General features: G+C 44.6%; 1 protein-coding gene across 1 annotated transcript; it reads left to right on the top strand.

Moving 5' to 3' along the window:
• Positions 1-2,965: 2,965 nt before the first annotated feature.
• Positions 2,966-17,025, top strand: LOC144482777 (extracellular calcium-sensing receptor-like). The gene is made up of 5 exons (XM_078201633.1): positions 2,966-3,223; positions 4,992-5,825; positions 8,737-8,964; positions 15,917-16,040; positions 16,124-17,025. Exons 1-5 carry the CDS (start codon positions 2,966-2,968, stop codon positions 17,023-17,025), a joined length of 2,346 nt encoding a protein of 781 aa, XP_078057759.1.
• The last annotated feature ends 1,764 nt before the right edge of the window (positions 17,026-18,789 follow it).

The following is an 18,789-nucleotide window of genomic DNA, read 5'->3' as shown; positions in this document are numbered from 1 at the left end:
AACCAAATTTGTCTTACATATTATGAAGTTCTGAATCTCAGTGTCCTCGATGTCACTGACTAGAAGTACCGAATGTTCTTTACACATTAAGCAACTAACTGTGGGAGTGGAAGCTGAGCCATTGAGTTACATTGGGACTAAAACAAATGCGGGCGGGAGCAATGTTTTCAACAACTGTGCATTAATAAATTTCTTCTCTTCCAGCTTTATCAATCAGAAAATTCAAATGTAGTTCGATAAGATGTTAGAAAATGGCTTTACTGTGACATAAAATACTGTTGCAGTGTATATGGACCACATGAATGACTCAGCGGCGAACAGCTGGTCGTGAAGCTTCCAGCTGCCCACAATTCATCTGTGCGCTTTTGCACACTGGTCTCCGGTATTTGGAGATATCTTTCAGATGGCGCCCTCTACTGAGAATCTAAGATTTAAGTGAATAGGAAACATGACTGCGAACCTTTCCAACTGATCCCATTGAGACACGCAGGGTCTTAGTCAGGAAGGGTAAATGAGAGCATATAATTTGTAAAATCATGGAGAGAATTAAAGAAAAGGAAGCGGATTGGATTAAGAAAAAATGAATGGGACAGAAATGAAAGTGCACATTTCTTCTTAAAAATCCCCAGTAATAGTTTATATCTGAAGGAATGTAGCTCCACATTTGTAAAATGTAAACTAACCATTTCTGATTTGTCTGTGGATATCTCACTGCTAAGTGCCAGGGCACCACCCTCTATATCCCTTTAACTGTCAAGTCTTCTGGTGATTATTATATAGCAAGTTTTCGGGACGGGCAGGGTACCGAGGGCAAGACTTCCCACATTTTCTGCTGAACTACCCACATGTAGGCATTGGAAGTTGCTTGCCGATTTATTCCATTATAGTTGTAGGTAACATGAGCCTCGGCATTATTCTTTGTGCAGAATCTGGACACTTTCTTTGACTTCAGTTTCAAAAGGTAGAGTGTTCAGATATTGTTGAAATTAGCTGTGCATTAATCTGATTTCCTGTTGTTGTGTCTATTAAATATCATCACGTGTCTGATTTGCTTAATCTTAGGATCGAAAGAGAAACCTTGAAGAATGTTAATTGAAGAGTCAAGATCATAGAAATATACTTTTACTGTAATTCCAAGCGAAAGATATCTATGTATATAGAACAAGAACCAACAGCAAAGAAAAGTACAGCACAGGAACAGGCCCATCGGCCCTCCAAGCCTGCACCGACCATGCTGCCCGATTGAACTAAAACCCCCTACCCTTCCGGGGACCATATCCCTCTATTTCCATCCTATTCATGAATTTGCCAGGACGCCCCTTAAAAGTCTCCACCGTATCCGCTTCCACTCTCTCCCCCGGCAACGGGTTCCAGGCACCCACCACCCTCTGTGCACAAAATCTGCCTCGTACATCCCCTATAAACATTGCCCCTCGCACCTTAAACCTATGCCCCCTAGTAATTGACTCTTCCACCCTGGGAAAAAGCTTCCGACTATCCACACTGTCCATGACTCTAATAATCCTGTAGACATCGGTCAGGTCGCCCTTCAACCTCCGTCGTTCCAGTGAGAACAAACAAAGTTTCTCCAACCTCTCCTCATAGCTAATGCCCTCCATACCAGGCAACATCCTGGTAAATCTTTTCTGTACCCTCTCCAAAGCCTTCACATCCTTCTGGTAGTGTGGCGACCAGAATTGAACACTATGTTCGAAGTGCAGCCTAACTAAGGTTCTATAAAGCTGCAACATGACTGGCCAATTTTTAAACTCAATGCCCCAGCCGATGAAGGCAATCATGTCGTATGCCTTCTTGACTACCTTCTTCATCTGCATTGTCACTTTCAGTTACCTGTGTACCTGTACACGCAGATCCCTTTGCCTATCAATACTCTTAAGGGTTCTGCCATTTAATGTATATTTCCTATCTGTATTAGACCTTCCAAAATGCATTACCTCACATTTGTCTGGATTAAACTCCATCTGCCATCTCTCTGCCCAAGCCTCCAACCGATCTATATCCTGCTGTATCCTCAGATGGTCCTGATCACTATCCACAAATCCACCAACCTTTGTGTCATCCGCAAACTTACTGATCAAACCAGTTACATTTTCCTCCAAATCATTTATGTATATTACAAACAGCAAAGATCCCAGCACTGATCCCTGAGGAACGCCACTTGTCACAGCCCTCCATTCAGATATGCACCCTTCCACTGCTACCCTCTGTCTTCTTTGACCGAGCCAGTTTTGTAACTTTGCCAGCTCACCTCTGATCCCATGCAACCTCACCTTCTATATCAGTCTGCCATGAGGGACCTTGTCTAAGGCCTTACTGAAGTCCATGTAGACAACATACACCGCCATACCCTCATCAATCAACTTCATCACTTCCTCGAAAAACTCGATCAAGTTAGTGAGACACGTCCCCCACTTCACAAAACCACGTTGTCTCTCACTAATACGTCCACCTATTTCCAAGTGGGAACAAATCCTGGCTCGAAGAATAATCTCCAATAATTTCCCTACCACTGACGTGAGGCTCACCGGCCTGTAATTACCTGGATTATTCTTGCTACCCTTCTTAAACAAAGGAACAACATTGGCTAATCTCCAATCGTCTGGGACCTCCCCTGTAGCCAATGAGGATACAAAGATTTCTCTCATAGCCCCACCAATTTCCTCCGTTGCCTCGCTCAGTATTCTGATATGTGATATGTGTTTCATTACAAATACAGGCATTCGTTTTTCGCCATGACACTAGAACTTTACTTCTTATTGTGGAAAAAAACATGTATGGTCTTTACAGACTGAATACACTTTTTATTTGCTGTGGTTTGAGAGAATATATTGCGTCTTAACTATATTATGCAACAAGCGATTGAATTATGATTTGATTATCTGTACTGTGTTTTGTTTACATATTCCACAGTTTTCAATTGTCAAACTTTCGGTTGATGCAAACCATGCTATTTGCTATTGAAGAAATAAACCAGAGCAAAACTCTACTTCAGAATTTCACACTGGGATATAAAATCTACGATGACTGCTCGTCCTTCGCCATTGCGTCAAAAGCAGCGCTCGCTTTGGTCAACGGAGAACAAGAATTAATTAATTACCCTCAGTGTAAAGGGTCCTCCAATGTAGCAGCTATTATAGGCTGTGCTATGTCCTCGTCCTCCATTGCAACTGCAAGGGCAGTTGGCTCCTTTGGAATTCCGATGGTAACATGTAAATACATTCATTTAACTAGTTATTAAGTATCTTCGGTTAGTTTGTTCAGTGCTGGAAGGTTAATCATGGTACCAAAGTGGTTAGTTCATATTTGTTCTTTGTCCATTTGTAATTGTTTTGTAATATCGTATTTGTACTAATCAACGGAAAATCTTTGCATTATTTGTGGCCTGGGGGGCATCCCCCCCCCCCCCCCCCCCCTGGATAGAGTGACCCTTGGGGGGTGTGACATCCAGTTGGGGAAAGTGTCCGGGGCACCCAGAATAGTAACACCGGGCGGGTTTTATTCTCCGGGAGAAAAATTGGGAAGGCAGGCCGAATTGAGTATCCCGGAGAGCCTTTCCCACCGCCCCAGCCGAAAATCCGGAAGGCAGTCCGGATTGAGTAGGTTCGGGGTGGTTTTCCTGTCCCCCCGCCTCCAGCAGAACATCCGTCAGGTGGAATCCCCGGACCTGAGTACCTCTGGAGGGTTGCATCCCCCGGCAGGGGAAAAACCCGGGAGGCGGTGCCCTGGAGGGCGGCGGATATGCTGCAATGTTTATTCTTGTTATGTTGTACTAATGTTTGTCACTTTGTAGATTATGATTTGTAATTGGAGGTGTATTGAGAGGGCAATGCCCTGGAAAACTATGACCGTTAGTGAACCCTTCCGAAATAGAAGCTAGTAACTGATAAATGGATGGCGTTAGCCATTGGTAATGTGTTTTTTCACATTTGTTCTTTGTGTATTTGTAATTGTTTTGTATTAACGTATTTGTAATAAACAAAAAGAAACCAAAGTGGTTAGTACTGTTATCTCACAGCACCAGGGGCCCGGGTTCGATTCCTGGCTTGGGTCAATGTCTTTTCCGAGTCTGCATGCTTTCTCTGTGTCTGTGTGGGTTTCCTCTGGGTCCGCCGGCTTTCTCCCACAGTCTGAAAGGTAGTGAAGTGCATTGGCTACGCTAAATTTTCCCTCAGTGAAAGCATCGCTTTCTGGACCTGCATTTTCCTACTCATCCCTGATTGCCCTTGATAAGGTGATGCTGAATAACCTTTTTGAACTTCTGCATTCTATATGCTGTAGGTACAGCCACGGTGCTGTGAGGGAGGGAATAAAAATAGCACATCCAAAGACAGTGAAGGGACAGTGAGAGAATTCCGAATCACACCCGCGGTTGGATGCGAACTTGCACCTGACGGCGTTTCCATGCATCAGCTTCATTTGTTCTTCCTGGTGGGAGAGGTTATGAATTTGGAAGGGTATGTTGAAGGAGTCTTCGAGAGTTGCTGCGATGCATCTTTTAGAAGGTGCACACTGCTGAAATTGCGCCTCGGTGGTGAAGGGAGTGGATCTGAAGGTTTAAAATGTAAAGTTTATTTATTAGTTGCAGGTTTTATTTATTAGTGTCACAAATGAGTGAAAGTGATGAATGGGACGCGAATCAAGTGGGATGCTTTGTCCTGGATGGTGAGCAGCTTCTTAGGTTCTGGAGCTGCACGAATTCAGGCAAATGGAGAGGATTCCAGACAGGTTTTAGGGAGACAGGAGGTGAGTTTCGTGCAGCAGAATTTCCAGTTGCTCATTGCTCTTGGAGCCACAGTAAATATTGAATTAGTTCAGTTCAGCTGCTGATGAATGACAAACACTCGAACACTATTGATATGCAAATATCAAATGATTCACACCAGAAATGTAGACAAATCGTGCTAATTACTGTTAGGTAATTGAAAGTATTCTCAACACATGTTTTCATATATTCACACTTTTTATTACAGGTTAGTTATTTCTCCACCTGCTCCTGCCTCAGTGATAAACAGGAATACCCCACCTTTTTTAGAACGATACCAAGTGATGACTATCAGACCAAAATTCTCGCTGAACTCGTGAAAACTTTCGGGTGGAATTGGATTGGAACCGTTCGGAGCAACACCGATTACGGGAATTTTGGAATGCGAACATTTATTCAAGAGGCCGAGAAACTTGGGGTTTGTATCGCGTACTCTGAAGTGTTTTATCGGACAGATCCTGCAGAAAAAATCACCAAAATAGTCCACGTGATCAAACAGGCGACGACACCCGTGTTGATCGGATTCCTCCATCCTCGAGAAGTGCGACTTTTACTGAAGGAATTTTCGCGTCAAAATGTAAGTGGGATCCAGTGGATTGGAAGCGAAGGGTGGGTTACTGAAGAGTTGGTTTCACCTGAAGAAAGGGCACGATTTCTGGTTGGGACAATTGGTTTGGCCACCCCGAGGACAGAAATACCCGGACTCAGAGATTATCTTCTGAACATTCATCCTTCGAGGTTCCCTGATAATATTTTCGTGAAGAAATTTTGGGAAGCTGCATTCATGTGCTCGTTCAAGGCCGAGAATACGACAGGGCAAACTGCTTCAGCACTTCCCGTGCGACAGTGCACCGGGAAGGAGCGGTTGGAAGAAATACAAACAGCGTATCTGCCGGCGATAATGGACGGAAGTTCCTACATTGTGTACAAAGCTGTCTACGCGGTGGCACATGCTCTGGACGACATGCTATCTTGCAAAGAAGGCAATGGACCCTTTGTGAATAATACGTGCGCTCAGATTTCCAATTTTCAGCCCTGGCAGGTATGGACATTTTATTTGACACAGCCTTTCCGAGATTAAGTCCATCTATATAACATGGACCAATGTTTTCGAACAAAGAACAACATTTTTTTTCTTTGTCACAAGTAGGCTTCCATTCACACTGCAATGAAGGTACTATTAAAATCCCCCAGTCGTCACACTCCGGCGTCTGTTCAGGTACACTGAGAGAGAATTTAGCATGGCCTATTTACCTAACCTGCACATCTTTTGACTGTGGGAGGAAACCGGAGCACCCGGGGCAAATCCACGCAGACATGGGGAGAATGTACAAACTCCACACAGACAGTGACCCCAAGCCAGGAATCGAGTCCGGGTCCCTGGCACTGTGATGTAGCACTGTTAACCATTGTACCACCGTTGTACAGCACAGGAATAGCCCAGTCGGCCCTCCAGCCCAGTGCCAATCATGATGCCCCAACTAAACTAAAAAGGTCTACCAATACTTGGTCCGTATCCCTCTCTTCACTCCCTATTCATGTACCCATGCACATGCCTCTTAAATGTTGCTAATGTGCCTGCTTCCACCACGACATCTGGCAGGGTGTTCCAGGTACCCACCACTTCCTGTGTGAAAAATGGCCCCTGCATATCTCCCTTAAACCTCCCCCTCTCACCTTGAACCTGTGCCCCCTTGTGATTGATGCTTCCAACCTGGAAAAACGCCTCTGAATATCCACCCTGTTGCTGCCTCTCATAATTTTGTAGACCCCTATCAGATCTCCCCTCAGCCTCCAGCTTTCCAGTGAAAACAATCCTAGTTTATTCAGCCTCTCCTCATACCCTACGCCCTTGAGACCAGGCAACGTCCGAGTGAACCATCTTTGCACTCTCCCCAAAGCTTCCACATCCTTTGCACATTGTGGCAAACTGAACTGCAAGCAAAACTCCAAAAGCAGCCGAACTAAGTTTTAATATAGCTGCAATATGATTTCCCAACTCTTGTACTCAATGCCTCGACCAATGAAGGCAAGCATGGCATATGCCTTCTTAGTCATCTTGGCCACTGTGTTGCCACTTTTAGAGAACTGTCGACCTGCACGCCCAGATCCCTCGATATGTTTATTTTCACAGGTATTCTGCAAATTTACAGCATAATTCACACCTAAATTTGATCCTCCCAAATGTATCACCTCAGATTTGTCCATATTAAGTTCCATCTGCGATTTCTGTGCCTAAGTCTCCAATCTATCTATATCCAGTTGTATCCTCTGACAATCCCTGGCACAATCAGCAACTCGACTAACCTTTGTGTCATCTGCAAACTTACTAATCAAGCCACTCACGTTTTCCTCCAGATCATTTGTATATACTACAAACAGCAGAGGTCCCAGCAGTGATCACTGTGGAATACCACTTGGTGCAGATCTCCATTCTGAAAAACACCCTTCCACCGCTACTCTCTGTCTTCGATAACCAAGCCAGTTCTGAATCCATCTAACCAGCCGGCCCCGAATCCCATGTGGTTTTAGTTTCTATTCCAGTCTGCCATGTGGGACCTTGTCAAAAGCCTGACCAAATTCCATATTAGGTACATCCACAGCCATTCCCTTATCAATTACCTATGTCACCACTTCAAAAAACTCAATCAAGTTGGTGAGACATGACCTTCCCCATACAAAAGCATGCTGCCTGTCATTAACTAGTCCATGTTCTTCCAAATGAGCATATATCCTATCCCTCAGTATTTTCTCCAAAAGCTTACCCAACACAGAAGTCACCTGCCTATAATTTCCTGCAGTATTCCTGCTTCCTTTCTCAAACAAGGGAACAATATTGACTATTCTCCAGTCCCCTGGAACTGGATAAAAAAGGATGTGAAGTTATCTGTTATGGCACCAACTATTTCGTCCCTTTCCTGGGTTAGATTCCATCCGGCCCTGGGGACCTGTGTACCTTAATGCAATTTAGGATACCCAACACCTCCTCCTTTGATACATTGACATTTTCGAGAGCGTTCAGACACCCATCCCTGATCTCAACTTCCTTCATGCCCTTCTCCTCAGTCAATACTGATGCAAAGTACTCATTAAGTATCTCACCCATCTCTGTGTCTCCACGCATAACTTGCCAGCACTGTCATTGAGTGGGCCTACTCTTTGTCTTGCTATCCTCTTGCTCCTAATATATCCGTAAAAAGCCTTGGAATTCTCCTTGACCCTGTTTGCGAAAGACATTTCGTGGCCCCCGTTAGCTCTCCTAATTCCATGTTTAAATTCCTTCGTACTTTCTCAATACCCTTCAAGGGCTTCGTCAGTTTTTAGTTTCCTCGGCCCATTACATGCTTCCATTATCCTTTGACGCAGCTTACAAATTTCGTTATCATCCATGATTCTCGAATTCTGCAATTTTTATCCTTAATTTTTGCAGGGGCATGCATGTTCTGCACTTTGATCAATTGGCATTGAAAAGCCTCGCATATGCTGGACGTGGATTTGCCCTCAAATGGCCACTCCCAATCCACATTCGTCAGTTCCTGTCTCTTTTGGGTGTATTTGTCCGTCGCCCAATTAAGCAACCTCACCTGAGGGCCACATTTTTCCTTCTCCATGACTCCCCGAAATCTTATTGAATTATGGTCTCTCAGCCCAAAATGCACCCCCAATGAATCATCTATTTACTGGCCCGACTCATTCCCCATTACCAAGGCTAATATGCCCCGCGCCCTTATAGGATTATCAACACACTGTGTCAACAAGCCCTCCCTGACACATCTGACACATGCTCTCCTTCCGAGCCCCTGGCCCCAAAGGAGTTGCTTGAATTGTTCATTGGTGAATTTCCAGCCTTTCGGTTTGAGTTAATGTATGTGGATTTTTATTGCACTTGGCCACATACAGCTAACCCAGGTTGCAGCTAAAGACTTACATGGTTTGCATTATTCTATTTCCAGCTGCTCCATTACCTACATTCAGTAAATTTCACAGATCGAACTGGGAGAATCGTGTACTTTGATAAAAATGGTGATCCAGTCCCGGCATATGAATTGATTAATTTGCAACTGACTTTGAAGAGAACAGTTGAAGTTGTGAACATTGGATATTATGATGGTACAGCTCCTTTCGGACAAGAATTTAACCTGAATATCGGTGATATTATGTGGAGCGGCGTTGACAATCAGGTATGTTCCTTGTGATGCCCATTCATGTATCATGGTATAACTCCGAGCTTTAAACTCACAGCATTGAAATAATTATATGTGTGTTTCATTAATACTTTGATGTTGAAGGGACTGACAAGATAGGCATTTGTTGCTTATCATTACCTTTCCTGGTTTAATATAAATGAATAACTTTTGAAGCCATTTCAGAAGCGGTTTTCCGCCTTTGCTTTTTCCTATCCACTCCTCCCCTCACACCCTTTGGCATTACTTGTTATTTTGCTGCTGTTTTAGTTAATCGAAGTAAGTAACTTCAATAAACTGTTGAAGTGCATTTTTATTCGCCGCTAACCTTGTTGAGAAACAATGTGTCTCCACAATCTATCCACTGATTCCTAAATTGTCCCTAATTTTCGATTTTCAGCGAGGAGCCATATTCCAATATTGGGAGGTGATAGCTGGCAGGAAATTTTGAATCATGTTCAGTCCTTTTTGATAGAGAAAGAGAAGGATGTTGGCTGTCCTGATGGAGGATTATCATCATGATGAGTGAGCTTGATACTGTGGAAACAGAGGAGGTCGTTCGACATGTAGGAAGGGCAGAGTGAGAGTCCAAATGATATGGACGTTAAATTACCCAGATAGCGTTTGTAATATGCAAAACGCAAGTGGGGATAGAGTTCAATGGCAAGGATGCAATTAACTGAAAGGAAGTGAAAAACTCGAAGAATAAACGAATAGAATATTTGAATGAGAGGGGATGGGAGCAGGATCTTGGGGAACATTAACAGCGTTACAGACCGTTGTGTCAAAATCTATGCTTCTCTGCTTTGCATTTGACGTAACTGCATGCAAAACTGGATAAAAAACGTTGCTGATATTTCCTTTTATCTCTTAACTTTCCAATATTTGCACGTTGGCCGTTGCCTGCCAGAATGGACATGACGGGACCAGTCGTAGGAAATATGAACAATACACAGTAGTCTTATCCAATTACGTAATAAGACCATAAGACATGGGAGCAGAATTAGGCCACTCGGCCCATCGACTCTGCTCTGCCATTCAATCATGGCTGATATTTCTCTCATCCCCATTCTCCTTCCTTTTTCCCATAACCCCTGGTCCCCTTATTAATCAAGGACCTGTCTATTTCTGTCTTAAAGGCACTCAATGGCCTGGCCTAAACAGCCTTCTGTGGCAAAGATTCACCATTCTCTGGCTGAAGAAATTCCTCCTCAACTCTGTTTCAAAGGTCGTCCCTATAGCCTGATGTTGTGCCCTCTGGTTCTAGTTTTTCCCACTCGTGGAAACATCCTCTCCACGTCCACTCTATCCAGGCCTCTCAGTATCCTGTAAGTTTCAATAAGATCACCCCTCATCCTTCTCAACTCCTACGAGCACAGACCCAGAGTCCTCAACCGATCCTCATATGACAAGCTCTTCATTCCAGAGATCATTCTTGTGAACCTCCTCTGGACCCTTTCCAAGGTCAGCACATCCTTCCTTAGATATGGGGCCCGTAACTGCTCACAATACTCCGAATGGGGTCTGACCAGCGCCTTATACAGCCTTAGAAGTACATCCCTGCTCTTGTATTCTAGCCCATTCGACATAAATGCAAACATTGCATTTGCCTTCCTAACTGCCAACTGAACCTACATGTTTACCTTAAGAGAATCTTGAACGATGACTTCCAAGTCCCTTTGTGTTTCTGATTTCCGAAGCATTTCCCCATTTAGAAAATGGCCTGTGCCTTCATTCCTCCTTCCAAAGTGCATAACCTCACACTTTTCCACGTTGTATTCCATCTGTCACTACTTTGCCCACTCTCCGAACGTGTACAAAGCCTTCTGCAGCCCCCCTGCTTCCCAACACTACCTGTCCCTCCACATATCTTTGTATCATCTGCAAACGTAGCAACAGTGCCTTCTGTTCCTTCCTCCAAATCGTTAATGTATGTTGTGAAATGTTGTGGTCCCAGTACCGACCCCTGAGGCACACCACTAGTCACCAGCTGCCATCCTGAAAAAGACCCCTTTATCCCCACTCTCTGCCTTCCGCCAGTCAGTCAATCCTCTATCCATGCCAGGATCCTACCCTTAACACCATGGGCTCTTAACTTATTTAACAGTCTTCTATGCGGCACCTTGTCAAAGGCCTTCTGGAAATCTGAATAAATCACGTCCACTCGTTCTCCTTTAACTAACTTCCTTGTTACCTCCTCAAAGAACTCTGACAGCTTTGTCAGACATCATCTCCCCTTGATGGGGCGGCACGGTAGCACAGTGGTTAGCACTGCTGCTTCACAGCTCCAGGGTCCCAGGTTCGATTCCCGGCTCGGGTCACTGTCTGTGTGGAGTTTGCACATTCTCCTCGTGTCTGCGTGGGTTTCCTCCGGGTGCTCTGGTTTCCTCCCACAGTCCAAAGATGTGCGGGTTAGGTTGATTGGCCAGGTTAAAAAAAAAATTGCCCCTTAGAGTCCTGAGATGCGTAGGTTAGTGGGATTAGCGGGTAGATATGTGGGGGTAGGGCCTGGGTGGGATTGTGGTTGGTGCAGACTCGATGGGCCGAATGGCCTCATTCTGCACTGTATGCTTTCTATGATATTCCATTTCTTGACAAAGCCATGCTGACTCAGTCCTACTTGATCAAGCACTTCCAAGTACTCTGCAATCTCATCTTTAATAATGGACTCTAATCAGCGTTATCAGAAAATAACTACAATAGTTAGCTTGAAATGAATTATTCAACTCTAATGAATGGAAATATTGAAGCAAATGATCCCAATCGGCCTAGGATCTCCACCCTAAGGCTTCCTTCTCCCCAACATACATTAATCATCTGCATGTTCTCGCTGAAATCTACTGATTCTAATCAATGCTTACAGCAAACATTTCTTCTATAACAAAATGGATCGTTGTTTCTTGCCAACAATGTCTCAATGTTGGAGGATTATTCTTCATTTATCAACTAGACTTGAAAGGTTGACTTTATTCTCTCCCCACAGATGCTGTCAGACCTGCTGGGACTTTCCAGCATTTTGTGCTTTTGTTTCAGATTCCAGCATTCGCAGCATTTTGCTTTTATTTAAATACATACGGGGCGGCACGGTAGCACAGTGGTTAGCACTGCTGCTTCACAGCTCCAGGGACCTGGGTTCGAATCCCAGCTTGGGTCACTGTCTGTGTGGAGTTTGCACATTCTCCCTGTGTCTGCGTGGGTTTCCTGCGGGTGCTCCGGTTTCCTCACACAGTCCAAACATGTGCGGGTTAGGTTGATTGGCCATGCTAAAATTGCCCCTTAGTGTCCTGGGATGCGTAGATTGGAGAGATTAGTGGGTAAAATATGTCGGGATATGGGGCTGGGGCCTGGGTGGGATTGTGGTCGGTGCAGGCTCGATGGGCTGAATGGCCTCTTTCTGTACTGTATGGTTTCTATGATTTCTACGTGGGGAGGCGACGGCCTAGTGGTATTATCGCTAGACTATTAAGCCAGAAAATCCGCTAATATTCTGGGAAGCAGGGTTCGAATCCCACCACAGCAGATGGTAGAATTTGAATTCAATATAAAAAATAAACAACTGGTATTAAGAATCGGTTCCACGAAATGGCCACAAAACCATGGTTGATTGTTGGAAAAAACCCATCAGGTTCACTCATGTCCTTTAGGGAAGGAAATCTGCAGTCCTTACCCGGTCTGGGCTCCATGTCACTCCAGAACCACAGTAATGTGGTGGACTCTCAACTGCCCTCTGAAATGGTCTGGAAAGCCAGTTAGTTTCAAGGACAATTAGGGATGGGCAATAAATGTTGGCCAGCCAGCGACACCCGTGTCCCATGGATGAATAATTTAAAAAAATAGTTGGGTTTGTGCATCTCTGACACAAATCCAATGCTGCAGGAATATGGATACAACATATCCTGTCTTCTTAAACATCCGAGTCGTTAATCTAAAAAATAATTCTTAGTTTACTTGAACTCTAACTAGCATGCATTGTGTTCACCTGTTTGCATCACTATATAGGGGAAAAATCAAGGGTTTCAGGAGGGTGCGGAAGAGATTTATTATAGTTATAGCAGGAATGAGGGGCATCAGTTATTTGGAGAAATTGAAAAAGCTGTACTTTCTTCGAGTAGAAAATAAGGGCAGACTTGATAGAGATGACCAAAATCATGAGGGGTTTGCGGAAGAACAGGTTCAACTGACAATTATTGCTTCTGAGCTAACAGATATTTTTGAGGTGAAAGATCAGCAAAATGCTGGGGATGCCTGAATTCTAAAGTCAAAACGGATTAAACCCGCAGGAGGTTCAGTAGACTCTGTGGAGAGAGAAACACAGTTAACGTTTCGAGTCCGCAAGACTTTTCTGATTTGAAGTTATATTTCAAAGAGGTTAAAATGGCGGGAAAATAGATGCAGCGAGTTGTAATCAACATTGATTGGGAGAGGATGTTCGAGGGTAGGTCCGCGTCTGGCATGTGGGAGTCTTTTAAGGAACTATTGATAAGGCTGCAGGATAGGCATGTGCCTGTAAAAAGGAAAGATAGGAAAGGTAGGATTCGAGAGCCGTGGATAACCAGGGAAATTGAAGATCGGATTAAAGTGAAAAGGGAGGCGTACGTTAAGTCCAGGCAACAGAAAACAGATGGAGCTCTGGAGGAATACAGAGAGAGTAGGAAACAACTCAAACGGGGAGTTAGAAGGGCAAAAAGAGGTCACGAGATGTTCTTGGCAGGCAGGATTAAGGAGAATCCTAAGGCATTCTATTCATACGTTAGGAACAAAAGAATTGTCAGGGAGAAAATCGGACCTCTCAGGGACAAAGGAGGGGAATTATGCTTAGAACCCAAGGGAATAGGGGAGATCCTAAATGAATACTTGACATCGGTATTCACGAAGGAGAGGGGCGTGTTAACCGGGAGTGTCTCGGAGGGAGGTGTTGACCCGTTAGAGAAAGTCTCCATTACAAGTGAGGAAGTGTTAGGTTTTCTAGGGAACTTTAAAACTGACAAAGCCCCAGGGCCTGATGGCATCAACCCCCATCTGCTCAGTGAGACGAGAGATGAAATTGCTGGGCCTCTGACGGAAATCTTTGTCGCTTCTTTGGACACGGGTGAGGTCCCTGAGGATTGGAGGATAGCGAATGTGGTCCCGTTGTTTAAGAAGGGTAGCAGGGATAACCCAGGAAATTATAGGCCGGTGAGCTTGACGTCCGTGGTAGGGAAGTTGTTGGAGAGGATTCTTAGAGACAGGATGTATGTGCATTTAGAATGGAACAATCTCATTAGTGACAGACAGCATGGTTTTGTAAGAGGGAGGTCGTGCCTTACAAATTTGGTGGAGTTTTTTGAGGAAGTGACAAAAACGGTTGATGAAGGAAGGGCCGTGGATGTCGTCTATATGGATTTCAGTAAGGCATTTGACAAAGACCCACATGGCAAGTTGGTTAAGAAGGTTAAGGCTCATGGGATACAAGGAGAAGTGGCTAGATGGGTGGAGAACTGGCTTGGCCATAGGAGACAGAGGGTAGTGGTCGAAGGGTCTTTTTCCGGCTGGAGGTCTGTGACCAGTGGTGTTCCGCAGGGCGCTGTACTGGGACCTCTGCTATTTGTGATATATATAAATGATTTGGCAGAAGGTGTAACTGGTGTAATCAGCAAGTTTGCGGATGACACGAAGATGGCTGGAATTGCGGATAGCGAAGAGCATTGTCGGGCAAGACAGCAGGATATATATAGGCTGGAAAATTGGGTGGAGAGGTGGCAGATGGAGTTTAATCCGGATAAATGCGAAGTGATGCATTTTGGAAGAAATAATGTAGGGAGGAGTTTTACAATAAATGGCAGAGTCATCAGGAGTATAGAAACACAGAGGGACCTAGGTGTGCAAGTCCACAAATCCTTGAAGGTGGCAACACAGGTGGAGAAGGTGGTGAAGAAGGCATATGGTATGCTTGCCTTTATAGGACGGGGTATAGAGTATAAAAGCTGGAGTCTGATGATGCAGCTGAATAGAACGCTGGTTAGGCCACATTTGGAGTACAGCGTCCAGTTCTGGTCACCGCACTACCAGAAGGACGTGGAGACGTTAGAGAGAGTGCAGAGAAGGTTTACCAGGATGTTGCCTGGTATGGAGGGTCTTAGCTATGAGGAGAGATTGGGTAAACTGGGGTTGTTCTCCCTGGAAAGACGGAGAATGAGGGGAGATCTAATAGAGGTGTACAAGATTATGAAGGGGATAGATAGGGTGGGAAGCTTTTTCCCAGATCAGAACTGACGTTCACGAGGGGCCACGGGCTCAAGGTGAGAGGGGCGAAGTATAACTCAGATATTAGAGGGATGTTTTTTACACAGAGGGTAGTGGGGGCCTGGAATGCGCTGCCAAGTAGGGTGGTGGAGGCAGGCACGCTGACATCGTTTAAGACTTACCTGGATAGTCACATGAGCAGCCTGGGAATGGAGGGATACAAACGATTGGTCTAGTTGGACCAAGGAGCGGCACAGGGTTGGAGGGCTGAAGGGCCTGTTTCCTGTGCTGTACTGTTCTTTGTTCTTTGTTCTTTGCACTGTTGTCTTCCTCATTGTTCCGGACAGAGGAAGCCTGTCCATGAAACGACATCGCCCATCTGTGTCCCAATGTCTTATTGTCCAACTAAGTCAAACAAAAGAAGAAAATGCTGGAAAATCTCACCGGGTTTGACAGCAAATGTGAAGAGAGGATAGAGCCAACGTTTCGAGTTGAGATTGCTCTTCGTCAGAGTCGCACTGTCTGAATCGATTGGGCAAGGAGATTCATCAGTAACTTTTCCAAAAAAGAAATTGCATCAGTTACTTCAAGGGAAGGAAATATAAACCCAGGGGAAAGCGGAGAAGGAATAATCTGTGAAAAAGCGAGAGGGTTCACCATTAGCCTGGTGCTCCTTCTGTACAGAGTCGTTCTTTGATCCGAGGTGACATCCTTTCTGTTCCTTCAGATTCCACGTGCGGTGTGTACAGAACCGTGTCCTCCTGGAACAAGAAAGGTCAACAGGAAAGGACAACCGATCTGCTGTTTTGACTGTGCAGAATGCGCCGATGGTGAGATTAGCAACACCACAGGTCAGTACAAATCCGTTTAGGCTACACTCCCTAATTCTTTGACCACAAGCAATTTTCGCGTTAAAAATGTTTTATTCTTTCAGATTCCGCAGATTGCATGAAGTGCCCTTTGGAATACTGGTCCAATCAACAGAAAGATCGATGTGTTCTCAAGAAGATCGAATTTCTTTCCTTTGGCGAGATTCTGGGATTTGTGTTAGTGGCACTTGCTTTAGTGGGAGTCGGTTTTACACTGGCTGCAGCTGCTATATTCTTCCACTTTCGAGAAACTCCAATCGTTAGAGCTAACAATTCGGAGCTCAGCTTCCTCCTTCTCTTCGCACTAACGCTTTGCTTCCTGTGCTCACTTACCTTCATTGGAGAGCCAACAGGATGGTCTTGTATGTTGCGTCGGACTGCGTTTGGTATTGTATTTGTTCTCTCTATTTCCTGTATTTTGGGGAAAACTATTCTTGTTGTGATAGCATTTAAAGCCACTCTTCCCAATAACAATTTGATGAACTGGTTTGGACCTACGCAACAGAGATTAGGAGTGTTCCTCCTTACATTTGTTCAGGCTTTAATTTGTGCGGTCTGGTTAAGTTTATCGCCTCCCTATCCATTGAAGAACATGGCCTATTACAGAGACATTATTATTTTGGAATGTGATGTGGGTTCTTTAAAAGCCTTTTATATTGTGTCGAGCTATATTGGTCTTCTGTCCACTGTTTGCTTCGTGCTTGCTTTCCTTGCACGAAAACTTCCGGATAATTTCAACGACGCGAAGTATATAACTTTTAGTATGTTGATCTTCTGCGCTGTTTGGATAACCTTTATCCCAGCTTATGTCAGCTCTCCTGGAAAGTACACTGTGGCAGTCGAAGTATTTGCAATCTGGGCATCAAGCTTTGGTTTGCTTGTCTGCATTTTTGCTCCTAAATGTTATATTGTCTTGCTGAAACCGGAGGCTAACACGAAGAAAAATATGATGGGCAAAGTGACCTGACAATCACTCTGAACCTTCATCTATTTCTCACGTCTTGTGCCCCCTCTATTACATCGATGTGAATATTCATTGCTTAATTAATGTAGCTTGCATTCACTTTCAGTGTAAAGCGTCAGAGAAATGGATGTACAGGATTCCATATTATCATTAAAGCTATGTTCAATTATACTGACTACTTTATTGTAGCGCATATAGAACATAGAACAGTACAGCACAGAACAGGCCCTTCGGCCCACGATGTTGTGCCGAGCTTTATCTGAAACCAAGATCAAGCTATCCCACTCCCTATCATCCTGGTGTGCTCCATGTGCCTATCCAATAACCGCTTAAATGTTCCTAAAGTGTCTGACTCCACTATCACTGCAGGCAGTCCACTCCACACCCCACCCACTCTCTGCGTAAAGAACCTACTTCTGATATCCTTCCTGTATCTCCCACCACGAACCCTATAGTTATGCCCCCTTGTAATAGCTCCATCCACCCGAGGAAATAGTCTTTGAACGTTCACTCTATCTATCCCCTTCATCATTTTATACACCTCTATTAAGTCTCCCCTCAGCCTCCTCCGCTCCAGAGAGAACAGCCCTAGCTCCCTCAACCTTTCCTCATAAGACCTACCCTCCAAACCAGGCAGCGTCCTGGTAAATATCCTTTGCACTCTTTCCAGCGCTTCCACATCCTTCTTATAGTGAGGTGACCAGAACTGCACACAATATTCCAAATGTGGTCTCACCAAGGTCCTGTACAGTTGCAGCATAACCCCACGGCTCTTAAACTCCAACCCCCTGTTAATAAAAGCTAACACACTATAGGCCTTCTTCACAGCTCTATCCACTTGACTGGCAACGTTTAGAGATCTGTGGATACGAACCCCAAGATCTCTCTGTTCCTCCACAGTCTTCAGAACCCTACCTTTGACCCTGTAATCCACATTTAAATTAGTCCTACCAAAATGAATCACCTCACATTTATCAGGGTTAAACTCCATCTGCCATTTTTCAGCCCAGCTTTGCATCCTATCTATGTCTCTTTGCAGCCTACAACAGCCCTCCACCTCATCCACTACTCCATCAATCTTGGTGTCATCAGCAAATTTACTGATCCACCCTTCAGGCCCCTCCTCTAAGTCATTAATAAAAATCACAAAGAGCAGAGGGCCAAGCACTGATCCCTGCGGCACTCCGCTAGCAACCTGCCTCCAATCCGAATATTTTCCATCCACCACCACCCCCTGTCTTCGATCAGACAGCCAGTTACCTATCCAACCGGCCAACTTTCCCTCTATCCCACACCTCCTCACTTTCATCATAAGCCGACCATGGGGGACCTTATCAAACGCCTTACTAAAATCCATGTATATGACATCAACTGCCCTACCTTCATCAACACACTTAGTTACCTCCTCAAAAAATTCTATCAAATTTGTGAGGCACGACTTGCCCTTCACGAATCCGTGCTGACTATCCCGGATTAATCCGTATCTTTCTAAATGCTCGTAAATCCCATCTCTAAGGACCTTTTCCATCAATGTGGATATGTGCAAACCCAAACGTGTATAGGTGGACGGCATTACTCTTGTGAGTGACCTGTATGGGGTTAAAATATTCCGGGTGTAGGCTGTGCACCAACAGCAAGCTGACACTTCTCTTGAGCTAAGACCGATTTTTCAACAACTTACAATTAGTTCCACTGATAAAAAGAGACATGCTGAAACTCTTTATATTTGGCTCCGCAGGATACTTTGCATGAAGATCAATATGAGGA

The sequence above is a fragment of the Mustelus asterias genome, chromosome 3 (genome assembly GCF_964213995.1).
Source record: "Mustelus asterias chromosome 3, sMusAst1.hap1.1, whole genome shotgun sequence".
NCBI lineage: Eukaryota > Metazoa > Chordata > Chondrichthyes > Carcharhiniformes > Triakidae > Mustelus > Mustelus asterias.
The sequence above is the reverse complement of the archived record's forward strand: the minus strand, read 5'-3'. Positions and strand labels throughout refer to the sequence as shown.

Coding starts and splice junctions, on each gene's coding strand:
- LOC144482777 (XM_078201633.1), top strand. CDS start 2,966: ATGCTATTTGCTATTGAAGAAATAAACCAGAGCAAAACTCTACTTCAG. Junction 5,826..8,736: donor CCAATTTTCAGCCCTGGCAG/GTATGGACATTT, acceptor TTCTATTTCCAG/CTGCTCCATTACCTACATTC. Junction 16,041..16,123: donor TGAGATTAGCAACACCACAG/GTCAGTACAAAT, acceptor TTATTCTTTCAG/ATTCCGCAGATTGCATGAAG.